General features: G+C 36.1%; 1 protein-coding gene across 6 annotated transcripts in view; it reads left to right on the plus strand.

Moving 5' to 3' along the window:
- PRMT3 (protein arginine methyltransferase 3) overlaps positions 1-18506 on the plus strand; it is a 135546-nt gene that overhangs the window by 29014 nt on the left and 88026 nt on the right. For all 6 annotated transcript variants that reach the window (XR_011440282.1, XR_011440283.1, XR_011440284.1 and 3 more), the window contains 1 exon segment: positions 10446-10545. Coding sequence is in view for 2 of the 6 variants with exons in the window: in XM_014741502.3 (XP_014596988.2) it covers positions 10446-10545 (100 nt within the window). In the remaining 4 variants the exon portion in view is untranslated.

Here is an 18506-nt window from a genome sequence, read left to right on the forward strand (position 1 = left end):
TCCCTTGAAACCTACTCTTAACTTTTCTCTCTTATTGCATGTTGGAGCTTTCTAGAACTGTCACCCATGAGTGAAAACAACTCTTCCACGTGGCAGGCTGTGAGCTCTTTAACTCTCCAAGGCTTCTTTCCCTGTCAGAAATCTGTGCACAGCAGAATTTGTACAAAACTCCATAAGCTTACATCTGTAAAAAACTCTTTAAGTTCTAAAGAATGGATACTTTTTAAATACATGTTTCATTTTTCTTTTAAATATATTCAACTTGCAACCCTGGAATTGTGTTCAAAATAATCGTAAAATAATTTTTCTCTTTTCTTTATTTGAAAAAGAGATCTAATATTTTTAAAGAAATGAGTGTAGAATGGAGTAAGTGTTGGTTTTAATGTAAACTGACATATGTATATATATATATATATATTAGGGCTTAAGAAGGCGGTCAGGCTTGTGGTTCTAAGGTTGCAGACATGAATAAAGCAGAAGATAGATTTTCGAAGATGTGTTAGCGGGAGCAAATAGAACTCCAAGTGATATATGGAAGGAATGAGAAATTGTTTCATATTCTTGCTGTCATACTTCCAACTCTGCAGTGAATGATCATTTTAGAAACATAAACTTACTTGAGGATAGTAAAGCTATTCAGTTGCCAGACAATTTGTATACTGTGTTTACCCTCAGGAAGCAGAGGTAGCTTCTGGTGATATTTTTACCATTCCTCTGGCTGCCTTTGCTTTCTTATGGACTCAGCCATGAAATGGCTCATGATTCAGACTTTTGGATGTTATTGCAGAGGAGTTTTCATGAGAAGGTTGATCCATCATACGGCTACAATGCAGTACTTTCAATCTCAGAATGGCATTAAAGATGCAGTCTTTTATATTGCCTGTGTCTAGAATATTGTTAGAAATGAAACATTAGGAAAAGCCTAGAGAATGTTTTGTTCTTTGGCATGTTTATGTAAGTGTCTTTCTCTGTATTCTAGGACAGGAGCTTTATCTTCTCAATTTTTTTACCCTTAACACCTAGCAAAGTGCCTGATACATGGTAGATGCTTAGTAAAGGTTTTTGAGCAGAATAAACTAACTTAACAATGATTTTAAAGATACTGGTGATACTATATAAGATGTGGATCAAGATCACAAAATACACCAAGACACATTCTTGAAGAAGGGATGTTCCTTCATATTTTGCTTCTAAATTGAATAGAAATAACATGGAGGAGTGAATTAAAGCTGAAGAGAATTTTGAACCGCTGATGAGGCTAAATTGTAAAAAAAAATGTTTTGCTACTCAAAAGCCATAGAATTCTAATAAAGATGATCAAGACAAGGAAACTAAATTCCTTTCTTCTCCCCCTCCACTGACCCCTTAATTTCCTGTCCACACGGTGCTTCTGTCTTGGGGGAGTCCCGTGACTCCCGCTCGTCCATGGGTCAGCAGAAGCACTCATGTGACTCACTATAAAGTTGTAGTTGCTGCTGAGAACGTTGCCGCAAAGGATGCAGTCCAGGAGCGGCAGGAAAAAGATGCCCTTCGGTCAAGAGGTCATGTGCAGACTCCCCAGTAATCCCTCTTTCTCTGCAAGAGTCACACAAGATGTACTTTTCTCTCTAGCTGCAAACTTCAGAGACGCATGTGAAATGTCTCTACCCAGGGAAGTTTTCTTAGTCTTAGAGTCCATAGTTCTCAAAAAGAACGGATCACATAGGCACGTCCCTGAATGTGCCCAGCCATGGTGCAGACCCATGTCAGGAATCTGCTTGTTTACTTTAAACATGCTGTCAACCTGGTTTTTCTTGGTTTATGGCTTCAGGCGTGTAGAAAAGCATCACTACCCAGTAACTGTGTGAATGTTCAGGAGTTTTATTCCTAGAGTTTGATCAAGAATTATTGCTGTGGTTACCGAGATAAATAGGAACTGAGTAGAACAGACCTGCTGTGTTAACTCTTTTCTCACAGGTCAAAATTAGAAACCTGGGATTCATACTTGGCCTTCCCTTCTCCTTTACCAACATACCTGTTGTAGATAGAGTCCTGTTAGTTGAGTATCTTTAATATTTCTCAAATCCTTCTCTCTTCTGTTTTTGATGTTTCTCAAGTCCATGCCTTAATTCACATTCTTGCATCTCTCACCTGAATTAATGCACCTACATGTAGCTGACCCAGCCATTTGTGCTTTGTGTTTGCCTCCTACTCCTCTCTGTCATCCATTTTCTGTACTGCAGCCAGATTGATTTCCCCACCAATTCTCCTCCCCTTTAGATAAAAAGGGAAGAAAGGGAGCAAAAAAGATGTTTTTGTGTTGGGAAGACATAGGAGAGGATAAAGAAGAAACTAAGAATTACCTATGATCCTGCTGTGAGAGATCACTATCAACATTTTGGCAAGGCTTTCCAAAGCCTTGGGTCAACAGGAGATGAAATCTGTAGAAATGTAAGCTTTACTAGAATCTCAACTCTCCAGGGCTAGGCAAGGGTTTTCTCTCTTTCATTCACCAGTGTGCCCCAACTACCTGGGTGAGTACCTGACACGTAGTAGGTATTCAGTGTAAATACTTAATGAATGAATTAATGAATTTTCAAGATCCAGGATATCAAATGTTCAAAGCCAAGTAAATCATCATCACCAAAGCCTGAAAAACCGTTGTCTCTGCTTGAATCCAGATGGTTCCTTTCATTTTTTTCACTGTATTAGAAACTGAGGTATTGCTCATTTTAAATATAAATGTCCTCAGTGTTAAGTAATTCCTCAGCTAGACATTTGTAAACACAAATGATACATTTAGGAGGGAAGCAGTTCATGGGGTAGCCTTGTTTTTGTTCCAAGTCTGAACCCTGTGTTTGAAATTATCTGCCTGGTTGTACTATTTATTTTTTATGGGATGTACATACATCTTCCCTCTGTCTCAAGTGGTTAAGGATCCTTGTTTGTAGTTTACCTTTATGAATGGAGGACTGGATTCTTTAGTAACGGTAACTGGTATGCGTTTTCTCTCTGAGGGGAGGGAAGGGAGACCTGGTCTGAGCACCATTCTTCCAGTAATTTTTCAGTCCCTTTTGACTTTGTATTCCTGTTGCCTCCAGGGTCTGTGTCCACTGTGATCTTCTCTGATGTGTGCACTGAGTGCTGGGTCCTTGCTCACAGATTTACCAGTATGGTTTAATTCCCCTTTTTCTTCCACTAAATTATCAGAATCTTTGGTTCTTTGATATCACCTTCTAACACGTTCATGCATTTATCAGTTTACTACATTTTGTATTACTTTATTGTCATTTCACTGTGCTTGGGGAACAAAAGAGAAGTATGTGTACTTGCATGCTGTATTGAACTGAAAGCAAAGTAATATGATTTGTTGTTAGTGCTGTTGAGTGGATTCTGACTCCTGGTGCCCTGTGGAAAGCAGAGCAGAACCCTGCCTGGTCTTTTTGTGCCATCCTCTCACCTTCTAGCACTGTATCAGACAGTGTTCTGCTGCTATTCATGGCCAATTTTTTTCAGAAATAGGTGGCCATGTCCTTCTTCTAGTCTGTCTTAGCCTGGAAGCTCCACTGAAACCTGTCCACCATGGGTGACCCTGCTGGTGTTTGAAACACCAGAAATACTGGTGCCATAGCTTTCAGCATCACAGCAACAGGCAGCAGGCAGCTGCCACAGTATGACAACAGACAGGTGGTGTGGTTCCCTAACCGAGAAATGAACCTGGGCCATGGCCGTGAGGGTTAACCACTAGACCACCAACAGTAACATTGTGCCTTGTATATTTTTAGATCTCTTAGGGTACTCTTCCCTGCCCCTCCCCCATGTGCTTTTTAAAAAAAATAGCTATCACCCATGTATTCTTCTAGGTAAACTTTATAATCATTTTATCACTAACTTTAAATGCCACTTACTTGATTAGGTGTTCTCTGTATGAGCTCCCATAGTGCTCTGCCCTGTTTCCACATCTATCTTCCTACTATACCGTGTTCTTTCTTAGGATGTAGACCATGACTTCACTGGGCAGAAGCATGTTACAAATTTGATCCTGTTTTCTATTCTGAAAGTCCTGAAATGGCTCTTCATTGTCTGTAAGTAAAATCTAGACTCCCTACATCACTTCTACCTACCTCCCAACTTTGTCACTATGTACTACCCCGTGTTGTTCTAATCATAATAAACTATTTATAGTTCTTCAAATTTGCTGTTTCTCTTGCATGCACACACAGGCAGTTTGTGCAGACAGAAGTGACCCTCCCTTACCCATTCTCATACACATCTTTGCCGTGCTCTGTCTTTTCCTGGCTAAGCTCCAACGTCACTCACTTAGTTAAGGGCTTATCATATGAGCTCCCATAGTACCCTATGCGTTTCACCCTTCTGTCTCTCTGAGAGCGTGTTCTTAAGTGCATAAACTAAGTCTTTTATCTCTGAATGCCCAGTACAAGATAATTAATCATGGTGATGTCTCTGTATCATGAAATAAAAGTTAAATCACTACTTTTAAGATAGGAAACTGTTGTTCTAAGAAAATTTCCACTCAGAAAAATAGAGTTTCAGGGCTCATTGGATTAGTTAAGAAACTTATTTAAAATATTCTTTTTATTGCAATGTCCTGTTTTTATAGATTAAAGCTATGCTAGTTTTTGAGTAGGTGTTTCCAGAGAGAGAATTCATTTGGAATGCTTTTATGCTAAAGTAAGGTGTAGTGAGTAGCCACCTGACAAAAGTAAGGTAAATCTATAGTTGTTTTCATGAATGGAAAATCAGGTGGTGATTAAGATGAGCAGACTCATGTAGGGGTTATCTATGTGAACGGTATCTGTGTTGAGCTACTTTAATACAGAATTACTGGAAATTATGGCCTTTGTCTTTTTTCCTGTGTATTCCCTGAAATCCCAGTCTTTCCTGTTAGATTCGTATTTGAACGAGTAATTACTGATGCAAATAGGATTATGACTTGTAGCAGACAATAAACAGCCTGAGCAGATGGCCTCTTACAGAACACGTCTTGTTTTGGCATAAGCGTTCTGAAGATATTTCTAGGCAATGGGAACATTTTGATCTTTTAAGAAGCTTTTTTATTTTCTTTGGAGTGTTTGTAGTTGTTAACACCTTAATAAATATTTCAGTAAATAGTAAGCAACTACAGCAATTTCATCAGAAAGAATTCTGTTAAATATCTGCTTAAAAAAACTCAAATATCTAAGCATTCTTTTCTTTTTTAACTTTTGTGTGAAGTATACATATTTTAAAGTGCATAAAATATAATATGTTATAATATGCATAAGTATGCATGAATAACAAGAAGTAGAACATTGTCAGCCCTTCAGAACCCCACCCACTTGCATTCGCCCTTTCTCAGTTGGGTGCTGCCCCTGCCTGACTGAGGTGACTACCATCCTGACTTGTGCGTCAGTCACTGCCTTGCTTTGCTTTATATTTTAAACACTTAAACGGGCATTCATTTAAGATCATTGTTTGCTCAATTTTGATCTTTAAATAAATGAAATCATATATTATGCATTCTTTTGTCTAGGTTGTTTTGCTCAACATTCTTTTTAGCGTGCATTCATGTTGTGCGTAGCTGTGCTTCATCCATGGTGGTTGTACAGAATGCCATTGATGAATATATCCCAGTTTGTCTTTTCTGTTCTTGATGAACACTTTTGTGTTTCCCAGTTTAGGGCTATTATGAACAATTCTAGTCTGGACTTATTGTATGTGTGCCTGGTACACACGTCTGTGGGGTATATACTTACAAATGGATTGCGTGCTTTAGGGTATACATATCTTCAGATTTTCTAGATATTGCCAAACTATTTTCCAAAGAGATTATACCAGTTTATACGTCCGCCGGTAGTATATAACAATTCTGATTGGTATTGTCTACCTTTAAAAAATTTTTTCAATTGATTGTATAGCAGTATCTAATTGCAACTTAAATTGCGTTCCTGTGATTGTTACTGAGGCCGAGCACCCTTTCACATGATTATTGATGGACCTTTTGAATTTCCTTTTCTGTGAAATATCTCTTCTCGTCTTTTGCTCATGTTTTTCTTAAGTTGGGTCTTTTACTTATTTATTTGTGGACAATCTTTATTTTTTTAGATTTGAATTGTTTATAGGTTTTATGTAATGCGAAAGTCTTCTCTCATTCTTGCTTGCCTTTTTACTCTCTTCGTGGTGACTCCTGATGTACTGAAATTCTCAATTTTCATGTAGCAGCATTCTTATTTATGGTTGTCACTATTTGTGACTTGAGTATGAATCTTATGGAGATATTCTCCCATATTCTCTTCTAAATTCTTTATAGTTGCTTTTTTTTTATATTTAGATCTGTAATCCACTGGGCATTGTTTTTTATATATGGTATGAAGTAGTGGTCCGGTTTTATTCTTTGTTTTGGTAATCTGTTTAAATGACCTAGTTGTCCCGGTCTCACTTATTACAAAGACGATTCTTTACTTTGCAGTGTCATCTTTGTCAAGTATCAAGCATCCATAAATGAGGCCAGTCTAACCTTTATACTAAAAGTCTACTATGGCCGTAGAACAGAAAATTACAGGTCACACATTCGTGAATATATATGCAAAAATTCTAATCAAAATAGAAAACTAATTGAGCAATATACTGGAAGGTAAGGTTTACCCCGGGAATATAAAGTTGCTTAAATATGAGAAATCAACTCAATAAATCTATTGAGATCATTTCAGTAGATGCAGAAGAAAAAGTTTGATAAAATTTCGTGTCCATTCAGTATATCTATGTATTAAAACCTTTAGCAAACTAGAGCTAGAAAGCAATGTCCTAACATGATACAGAGCATCTCAAAAACAAAACCTACGGCCTGCATCTTGATGAAGCCTTGAGAGCATTCACTTCAAGTTCAGGAATAGGAGAGGGATCCTTGCCATCACCTTTTCTGTTCAACACGGTGAAGGAGATCCTCGACAGTACAGCAAGGCAATAAAAAGAAAGGTATAGGGGGCCAGCCCTGTGGCCGAGTGGTTAAGTTCGCACGCTCTGCAGCGGCGGCCCAGGGTTTCACTGGTTCAGATCCTGGGTGCGGACATGGTACTGCTCATCAGGCCATGCTGAGGTGGCATCCCACATGCCACAACTAGAAGAACCCACAACTAAGAATATACAATTATGTACTGGGGGGTTTTGGGGAGAACAAGGAAATGAATAAAATTTAAAAAAAAAAAAAAAAAAGAAAGAAAGAAAGGTGTAAGAACTGGAAATGGGGAAACAAAACTATTCTTGTTCACGGGGCCGGCCCCGTTGCGGAGTGATTAAGTTCATGCACTCTGCTGCAGCGGCCCAGGGTTTTGCCGGTTCAGATCCTAGGTGAGGACATGGCATTGCTCATCAGGCCACACTGAGGCGGCATCCCACCTGCCACGGCTAGAAGGACGCACAACTAAAATAATACAACTATGTACCAGGGGGCTTTTGGAAAAAGGAAAAATAAAATCTTTAAAAAAAAAAAAACCAAACCTATTCTTGTTCACTAATGAGATGTTTATGAAAAAAATGAACATGATGCTATACGGAAAAATTAACTTAAAGTGGAAACTAAAACAGTTGTAGAAGAAACCAGGTGAAAATATTTGATGTAGGCAAAAATTTCTTAGGTATGACACCAAAAGCATGAACCACAAAAGAAAAAAATGATAAATTGGTCTTATCAAAATTAAAAACTTTAGCTCTTCATAACATACCATTAAAAAAATGAGAAAGCCACAGTATAGTAGAAAATATTCACAGTACATAAATCTGACAGAATTTTTATCCATAATGTCTAAAGAACTCTTAAAATTCAATGATAAAATTACAACTGACCTGATTTTTTTAAAATTTTTTATTGAGTTAATGATAAGTTACAATCTTGTGAAATTTCAGTTGTACGTTAATGTTTGTCAGTCGTGTTGTAGGTGCACCCCTTCACCCTTTGTGCCCACCCCCAACCCTACCTACCTTTCCCCTGCTAGCCACTAATCTGTTCTCTTTGTCTACATTTTTAGATTCTTCATGTGAGTGGAGTCATACAGAGATTGTCCTTCTCTATCTGGCTTATTTCACTTAACATAATTCCCTCAAGGTCCATCCATGTTGTTGCAAATGGGACGATTTTGTTCTTTTTTACGGCTGAGTAGTATTCTATTGTGTATATATATATATATATATATATACACACCACATCTTCTTTATCCAATCATCTGTTGATGAGCACTTAGGTTGCTTCCACGTCTTGGCTATTGTAAATAATGCTGCACTGAACATTGGAATGCATAGGACTTTAGGAATTCCTGACTTCAGGTTCTTTGGATAGATACTCAGTAGTGGGATAGCTGGGTTGTATGGTAGTTCTATTTTTAATTTTTTGAGGAATCTCCATATTGTTTTCCATAGTGGCTGCACCAGTTTGCATTCCCACCAGCAGTGTATGAGGGTTCCTTTTTCTCCACAACCTCTCCAATGTTTGTCACTATTAGTTTTAGATATTTTTGTCATTCTAATGGGTGTAAGGTGATATCTTAGTGTAGTTTTGATTTGATTTCCCTGATGATCAGCGATGATGAGCATCTTTTCATGTGCCTATTGGCCATCAGTATATCTTCTTTGGAGAAATGTCTGTTCATGTCTCCAGCCCATTTTTTGATTGGGTTGTTTGATTTTTTGTTGTTGAGTTGTGTGAGTTCTTTATATATTATGGATATTAAGCCTTTGTTGGATATATGACTTGCAAATATTTTTTCCCAGTTAGTGGATTGTTTTTTTGTTTCAATCCTGTTTTCATTTACCTTGAAGAAGCTCTTTCAACTGACCTGATTTTTTAAACAGGCAAAAAATTTGAACAAAAGACAGTAATGGGAATATGGCAAATAAGCACATGGAAAAAATGCTGATCATTTGGAAAATGCAACTTATAACCATATGAAATCTCATTACACAGTTAAAATGTAAAAGCTCAGCAATACTGAGTGTTGACTAGGATGTGAAGCAACAGGAATGCATGTAACATTGCTAGTGGGAATGTAAGATTTTATAGGCAGTTTGTAAGGAAACTGGCAGGTTCTTAAAAAGTTAGGTATACATTACCATTTGACCAAGCAATTCTACTTGTACACAAATGTTTATAGCAGCTTTATTCATTATACCCCAAAGCTAGAACCAATCCAGAATTCCTCCACAGCTATGTGGATAAACAACATTTTGTTTTATCCATGCAGTGGACTGCTACTCATCAGTAACGAGGAACAAACTATTTATATACACAAGAACATGCATCTGAATCTAAAAGAATCTAAAGTATGTTTATCAAAAGAAACTGGACACAAAAGGGTGCATTCAATATGATTCTGTACCTAATACAAATCTTAAATAGTGAAAGGAAGAAAATTGCCTGTGAGTGGGAGTCTTTTCTGGGCAGGAGCACTAATGCATCATTTGGAGGAGATAGAAATGTTCTGTATATTGATGTTTATGGTGGTCACCCAGGTATCTCTGTTTTTTAAAATTCAACAAAATTTATTCTTAAAATGAATGCGTTTAACTGTATGTAAATAATACCTCGATGAAGCTGGGGGGGAAATTCCTCCTTTTTTGTCAGAAAAAATCCTCTATAATTCAGATGTACATTCTCTGAAGATTGAGAATTTATTTATTTAGCTAAATGTAAACTTAGCAGCTTGCTTTTAGCTAATCGGAATTATCTTTTTAGCTTTGTTATTTATTTCAAATTGCAAAAGAGAGGGGTAAAAAATATTTGCTAATCTTATGATCAAATATATAGAATACCTAATGAATGCAGCTGGATAAAAATAATTTGTGATTGGAGTAGAATTTCAAGTTTTATACAACATGCAATATTTTGTTTTCATGGTAATATCATTACCTCTATATGGTGCTTGAGCGTGTATTCATAGCTTTCACAAATTTATGGTCCTCATAATAGGCTGTGAAGTAGATAGGGCAGGCTCATCATTCTCTTTTACAGATGAGCACACAGGCTCAGCAAGATTATTTCATAATTTGGTGAAACTCACATAGCAGACGAGTGGGAGAGGATGTGCAGTCCGTAGTAAGAGCTTCTGGCTTCCAGCTCTCTCTCCAGCCAGACACAGCACTTCCCTTTAAAACATGCCTTTGTTGGCTGGTCTGTCTCCACTCCTCCCTTTTCTTTTTTAAGCTGCAATAACTTTATTGATATGTATTCTTGATAAAATTACTTTTCAGCCTGGAGTTTTAAATATTGATTCAGAGTATTGCCGTATTAACCAGAAACATTCTTGGGCATTTGTGGAGTGACCAAAAATTAATTATAAAGCCCAGGGGATAAATCAACTTTGAACGTGCTTTTGGATTCCAAAAAACAATATAAACAGTTGCCAAGAAATTATGTCATTTGACTACTTTCAGAATCTGTTTAGCATACTAATTTAATTCGTTGTTGTAATTTTCAGACTAAATAAACTTGAAGATACTGTTATACTAATTAAAGGAAAGATTGAAGAAGTTCGTCTTCCTGTAGAAAAAGTGGATGTTATTATATCTGAGTGGATGGTAAGTATTTGCAGAAAAAAATTACTTCTGTTGGTTAAAACAAAAATGAAAGCAATGAATAAGGTAGCAGTTTTTCTGCATTTAATTATATTTGATAAATGACAGAATGGTGGCATTATTTTAAAACATCTACAATCTTTCTTTGGTAGTTTATTCTGAAATGACACCTATTTACTGGCTATTAATAATCTTAAAAAAGATAAATTAGCTCTTTTACTTTTAAAGTCATAATAAAGAATTATTATTTTTCTACTTTCTAAATTTGTAGGCACCTCAATATGTTTGCCTAGAAGCCTGCTAGGAGTAGGAAGGACTGGTTAGGATGGTTTAGTCAAAATTAACGTGATGTTGCCACTGTTTCTATCATACTGAATGTCTTGTCTTTCTGCTCTGTTAGGCTATGTAATCAGTGTCCTTTATCACATAAAATAGAATTTACTGGTATTATTAAAATAATAAAATTAAAGTATGTTATATAGCTTTATAATTTGCCGTTGAAATCATGAGTCAAGGCAGAATATTTATTTAAAAATGTATGTAAAGTAAAATTAATGGCATTTGATAGATAATTTGACTTATTGATATGCCAATTCAATGAAGATAAGGTAGATAGTATTTCTAGATAGACAAAGCCTTATGTTTTAAGTTTTTTTTGTAAAAAAACTGTATTTGAGGCATTTTTGTTAAATGAATTTACCAAAAAATTTGAAAAGAATGAATTTTGCTTTATAATTGTCTGTAAAATTTGAATAAACATAGTAATTGTAGCAAAAGAGCAGGCATGTCAGGGAGCTTGTGCAATGTTGGGATTCGATGTAGCGGTAGGTTCCAGCCTGGAGCCCGTGGCAGTCACTGTTGCTGGAGTTGCTCCTCTGTATGTGAAACAGCGTGTTGATTTTTTTATGCTAGGGTTGGCTTTTAATAATTCTTGATCACAACACCATTATTTTTCTTATGCCAAAGAATTTGTGTCAGCACTCTGATTTGTCTTGTGAATTGGGTCCGAAGATGTCGGATTTTTAATTATAGATTACTAAATTCACATCTCTTTAAAGCTGGCAAAAAGCGCTTTGGAGAAAGCACATTTGAGGCATTTCCTTGGCGACAATTTTAAATGTTTATACTAAATGTTGGCTGACAAGGTTCTCATCCCTCTAGGGACTATTTTAGTTTTTTGGAAAATGTATTTTTTAAATTACTCCAAATTAGACTTTATAGACAAACGAAAAGACAGACTTTACTGAACTTCTTGTCGCCTCAGTTGAATATTTTTGCATATCTGATTATAACCAGTTGGATAGTTCCTGCCCTGCCAGCAGAATTATACTTCTGGATATTAGTGTCATAGGAATTTAATTTTAAAATCTGAAAGATGATCTAGAAGCTATTGAAATCATAGAGCCGATTAGTATAACAAAAAATTAGCTGGATTGAATAAGCTTAGGAGTTTGTCACGTTGATGATGTGAACTTTATTGAAGGGTGTGCTGCTGGTCCTGGGCTCGTTGCCCTCAGATCCATTGTGTGCTCTCCTGCTTTGTTCTGCACTGAAGGAGGGCTGACTCTGCCGGCCACTTTTCCTAGCCCTGTGACAAAGCTCCAGTGACAGCCGGCATCCACTGAGTTTGGGGAGCCCAATGAGAAACCTAATGGGAGATATGAGGAAGGGAGCCTCCAAGACGGTTCTTCCCTTCTCACTTTGCCTGTGGTAGTGTTGCTGGCAGAAGCTGTTTCTTATGTGGCTCCAATTCCCAGTGGACAGGCCTGTCATGATTCTCTCACCCACTGTGCAACCCCAGCTCTGGGCTCTTGCAGCCGTGACTCTTCCTCTTGGCTCTCTAGGGTAGGAGTGGTAGTTACTTCCTGATGTTGCTTGTGTCGGTTGTCTCGCTCCCCTCTTGATTTCTTATCTTTTACCTTTTATATAGCCAACTTTCTGCATTAATTTCTTGTGTTTTCATAGCCTGTGGTTTCTGCTCTCCTAGTTAGATTCTAATTGTTGTAAAGGGCTCCTTTCATTTTGGAGGATTGGTCAGGTATGATCTCTGCCTTTATAAGGCAGGTGTTGTAACAAACAATACTGAGTTACTGGAACCTGAGATGAAAGGAGCCACCGTTTGGAACCAAGGTGCTTTCAGAACCCCTTCACTAAGGGAAGGAGATTGGTGTGTCCAGAAAGTGATAACTAAGAACTTTCCTTCTTCCTCTTCACCAGGATATAACTTAAGAGTTTGCATTATCCTTCTGTCTGCCTTTCCTTGTAAACATCAGTGGAGTTGAAGTCTAGCAGATTGTGTTAAGTGCTTTAGGTGGAGCATTAGACACTGTAATTTATGGCAGTTGTTGTAAGGCAGTCAGCTCTGGATGATCTTATTTCTCTAATGAAATTTGCATTTCAGCCCTTAAGTAGGCTTGTGCTAAAAAGTTTTGAGTTTCTTTGTGGATTGGCAATATCATTTATATTATCTACTAAATCCTACAAGTCCCCTCCTAACGTTGGTACTTCTACTAGGATTCCTGAGTTAAGAAACTGGAAAATTCCACTTATGTGATTAAAAAAGGAGCAGATAGGCTTTCTAAAATATATCCAACATTTTTCAGACCTTTCTAGTTTGGCTGAAACAATGGGTAAGTGCTAAATAACTAACTATTTTAAATCTATTTTAAAACCACATTTTCATGAGCCAGCATTTTCAAATTAAAATATATTGCATAGAATCCCCTGTCTTTGAAAGATTTTTCTTTTACGTGCACCACATTAAGGATGCAGAAATCTAGAAGAACCCATTTTAAGCTATAGTATATATTTTTTATTTTTTTTAAGTATTTTCAACAAATAAGAAAAGAATATACCCTGCAGATTTGGACACAGGTGTTTAATGGACTTGTAATCCAGTATAGCAATGTAGGCATCATATATTGCAGAGCTGTACATCTGTTTGCTTCTGTTACGGCCCACTAACTGTTTCATGGCTTAATCTAGATATGATTTTTGTCTTCAGTTGTTTGTGAACTTTGCCTTTATTTTGAAAGATGTCCTCAGTTAAGGATGTAATTTTAAAAGCCAATCATTGCTTGTTAGCATGTTATTTAGTAAATTCTCACTTGCCTCTTAGATTTATGAATTTCCAGATTTAGGCTTGCCTTTAATTTTACATTTTCGTTTCTATTGAATGGAATTGCTCTTTGGTAAAATTGTTATCAGTTAAATAGAAACAGTTTAATCTCTGCAGGATGTTAATATTTGTGCCTGTGAGTGTCTGTTCTTATTTTTCACATTTTCCTCTACCAGTAGAGCCATTTTTTAATGCCTTATTTCTGATTGCCTGATAAACCCATTCAAGGTAAGCATCCCTAATTCTTGTCCTACAAGCCGGATTGACTCACTTGGTGTTGCGGTTTTCCATCTGTTTTCAGCATGACGTTACAAGTGCATAGATAAGATCCTGGCATTGTATGATACAGTTGCCAGAGATGCTTCTTGTTTGCGCCTGTGTTACTTTCTGTCCTCAGGACCATCAGCAAAATTACACATTAGGTGAATTTTATGTTTCATTGTCATGATCGCTCATGATATACATTCAAATTGTCTAAGGTCCCTTGTCATTTTTCTGTATAGGCTTGCGTTTCACAGAGGTGGCCTAAAATCTTGTCTTTCCTCAAATATTCTTGGATTCGTCCACGAAACTTAAGAATTAACTTTTCCCATCCCATCTTCACCAACACAGGTGTATCTGTGTAATATGCATGCACACACATACCTATACCCACAGTGATGGGGTATCGTTGGCTCATATTTAATACTCTTTCTTGTTAGTACAGAGCTTTTCAGGATTTTATAGCCTTTATCACTTAGAAAACTTGGCTTGTGATTTGGCTTATCAACAATCCAGAAACTGGCCTTGAAGCCTGTCATAGGTAGTAGCATTGTAAACTGGTGGATGTTGAAATGTTTTTGTTGTTTTTAGTTTGGTCTGGCAGTGAAGCCGTGCCATTGCAGCCAACCACCATGAGCATACATGGCCTTTCCTGATCTCTCTTCTTGCCTTAAATGATGGAATAATAATTATATAAGTAGTTTAATAAGTTAGAGTCAGGGAAAGTATAAGGAGATTAATTAACGTTTTCAATTGTACAGGTATGTTTTGGCCTTTCCTCTCTTTGACAAGAAATGTGCTTATGACTCAAATTTAAGGGTTTTTTCCGCTCTTATAATTTTCTTCTTTTGTATACATTACTCTGAAAATTTTAAGCCAGATAAAATTGCACGTTTAATATGTATTGTTTTGTTTACTTAAAATATTTTCTGAAATAATCTCATATGTCCAGTGATTCATGATAAGGACATATAAGACTTACTTCCCCCAGCTCTGTTACTTCTTGCCATTTTTTTTTTTTTTGAATTTTTTATTCCTTTGTTGTTCCATTAGAGAAAAAATCTTTTCACTGCAGGATTTCTTGTTTTTTAAAAAAGATCAGTAGATAAAAATAAAAAATAAAAATAGATAGTAATAAAAAATCAGGAACAAAAACTTAAAAATTGATTACAATGTTACATAAAAATTAACTGTAAAAATTGTTGTTTTGATGGCAAAGATGACTGTTGTTTTAATATCTTTTATTTCTATAGTCAGGTTTCATTTATATATTTTTGGTACAAGTAGTTTACCCCTTAGTGGAAGTTACTGGTGATTAGTGAGAGCAAGATGTGTTTGAGCAAATTGCCTTATTTTCTCTTAAAGTGTTTTACCTTCCTCGTCTGGCAAACTCTTAGTTCTTTAAGGCTCATCTCAGACATCAACTCCTCTATGAAGCTTTCCTTTTCTGCCCTTTAAACATGTATAAAATCTCTCTTTTCCTGGAGTACATTTTGCACTTTAGTTTAAGCTTCTATTACAGCTTTTTACAGTATATTATAATAATTGTTTATGTACCTTTTCCATTCTCCCAAGACTGGGAACCAGGATTTACTTGGTATGGCCAGGTTTCTCACAGGGCTTTGCATTGGTAAATGATGAGGGAGTGTGCATCACAAGAGAACTTTCTTGGGTAGCAATTCGCTGGCCACAGACATGATCTTATTTCTCATTTTCTGTACAGCGCATGAAGGCAGGCAGGTAGCATATGACAGGGTTAAGAATGTTCTCTGGAGTCAGACCACCAGAATTCTTGGCCCTATTTTGCCGCTCATAGGTTTGTTACCTTGGGCATGTTACTGAACCTTCCGTGCCTCAGTTTCCTTGTATCTAAAATGAAGCTAACAGTAGTACCTACTTCATAGGGTTTTTGTAAAGATTAAATGAATTAATACATGTGAATTTCTTAGAACAGTTTCTGGCACATGATCAGGTCTCAGAAATTAGCTGTTCGGTTCTGAAAGTTGTACAAATTATTAAGCATTGTATAACTAGTGAATGAGCTGCTAGACTAGGTTATTGAAGAAATGAAAGTTGAAAATGATAATATACATGAAGTAAAGAATATTAATTCTTGGGAGAAGAACATTCTTAGGACTTTTCCCTTGGCTATTGGGCCCTTTGTAAAAGCAGACCACCATATGTTTCCATGGCTGATGGATGTGGATTATTGGGGGGTTGGGGATATTTTTAGTATTTTTCTTAACATTAACTGAATTAAAATGTATGTATGTTTTAAGCAAAATTTTCAGTTTGTTGCCTTGTAAACAATTTTTAGGCAGTATTGATAATACCTAATTATTTTAGACAAAGTGTAAAATACACATTTCACAGTAATATTTTTGAGTACTATAAATGTGAACAGGGTGATAATTACAGTAATTTAACCATGAAAAGAAATTGTGGCTTATAAGAGTATTTTTTTTATAGATGTGCTGACTTTTGAATTAAGAATAAAATGAAAACAGAGCATAAAAATGTAATTAAGACTAGGTCTGGGCCCCGCCTGGTGGTGTAGCAGTTAAGTTTGCTTGCTCTGCTTTGGTGGCCCAGGGTTCTCCAATTTGGATCCCAGATGCGGACCTACAAGATGCTGTGGTGGCATCCCACATATAAAATAGAGGAAGATGGGCACAGATGTTAGCTCAGGAAAACCTTCCTCAAAAAAAAAAAAAAAAAGAATAGGCTCCTTGTACATAATTTTTTCAGTTTATAATCTGTACATTTGTTCTTATCTTCACTCTTAACCACTCCCCAGCCTCTCTTTTCTTTAATCTTATTATTTGTTTAAATTAGTATTCAGATCACACTCTGCAGCTATTTTATTTCTTACTTTAGCAAGAAGAATGTTTAATAAGAGTAGGATCTTGATATCAATGGGAAAACTTTAACTCTTTGAGAAATCCTTAAAGTGGGTCTCAGGCTATTTTACAGGTACATTAAAAAGTATAGTAATGTGTGTCTTATTCGAGTGTATACTTTTTCTTCTATGACTGAAACCAAATCTAAGTGAAAATATTTAGTCCTTTAAAGAAAGTTGTTTATATTGAAACAATTATGTCTTATGGGTAAATTTTTGCTTTTGAAGTACAATATTTTGGGTGTTGTTTATCTTTTTCATCAAATTTCTGAAAGTTGTCTTTGCCAGGAGACTCAGTGCATCGTGTGGGGTTGATGGATTGGATTTATTTGCTTTTTGGCCCTCCGTAATTCCCTTTGCTGTATTACCTTCTGGTTGTGCTTTTATTAAGTTCTGTGTGAATTGCTTTTAAAAAATCGTTTTGTTCAGTAAGTTCTAAATTATTTTAATTATGAAGATAAAGGGGATGAGTTATTCAGAATATGAATCAACTGCTCTTACAGAAATTTTTCAATTAAACTAGTCAAAGAACATAAGATATTTAATTTTGATTTCAAACTCTAACCTTATCTGGCAAATTTATAAATATTTTTTCGGTAATACTGTTTACTTCTGCCTGGAAGTGAAAGTAAGCTCCAAAATCTACAGTTTACGTTTGCAGGCAGATAGGTATTTATTATAAACGCAGTTAGATTGTCCTATGTAACTGAGTCAGCTCAGTCATAATTATTGTAATAATTAGTATGAAATAATTCTACTTAAGAATTATCCATGGACAGATGTTTGATTCACAAGTCTTAAGTAATCATATAAATGCCAGTGATCTGTAATAAATAATACCTGCTCCTGTGCTCCCCAACCTGGATTTAGGGAACCCCTCAAGCATGTGTTTGAGAAATAAGAAATTAGATATGGTGTGAAGATTTGGGAGGGAAAAGGCATTATTAATATTTTTATGGAGTGGAATGCAAAGTTCTCACAACTTTATAAAAATAAAACGTTAGCCTTCATACTTTTTTGAGCCCTCGCAGGGCTGATGCAAGTCCTTCTCAGTTCCTTGGGAATTCCAATTCAGTCTCTTATGCCGTCAGAGGTACGTCAAGGGACAAGTTTAAGAAGCCATGACTTACGGTGCTTTTTGAAACTTCTTTATAGGGCTTGATGAAAATAACTATCCTCTTAGTGTTTCTTCCCTTTGAGTATCAATCTTTCATATGTTATATTATCTTTAATAGATTCTTCAAATTGGCAAAATTCAGATGGTAAGACTCTGAAATCATTTATTTAGATGGAATGAAAATTTTAGGGCGGGAGATTCATTAAATGTTGATCTGTTCTTATGAATGGCTTTCTTGACCTGCTCTTGGCAGATTACTTATTTTGAGTAAATTTTTCAGTAGCAGTGATACATTGATTTGGTCTCCATTTTCACTCTCTTCCCTTTATCCTTTTTTAATACTATAATATTTAAATGGAGATACCCAATTTAAAGTTGAATGAAGGTGAGGCTAAATGACCTTTTTAGAAATTGTCTACAGCCTTGCTTTTATTAATTTATGCTTCTATCCAAGAAAAGTCAATAGGAAATTACATGTGATTTGCCTTGCTCAGTTTTGCTAAGGGTTTGCCACTTATTACTGTTTTCAAACAACCCAGATTTTGACTTTGTTGATTTTTCTGTCAACG

Source organism: Equus caballus, chromosome 7, assembly GCF_041296265.1.
Source record: "Equus caballus isolate H_3958 breed thoroughbred chromosome 7, TB-T2T, whole genome shotgun sequence".
Taxonomy (NCBI): domain Eukaryota; kingdom Metazoa; phylum Chordata; class Mammalia; order Perissodactyla; family Equidae; genus Equus; species Equus caballus.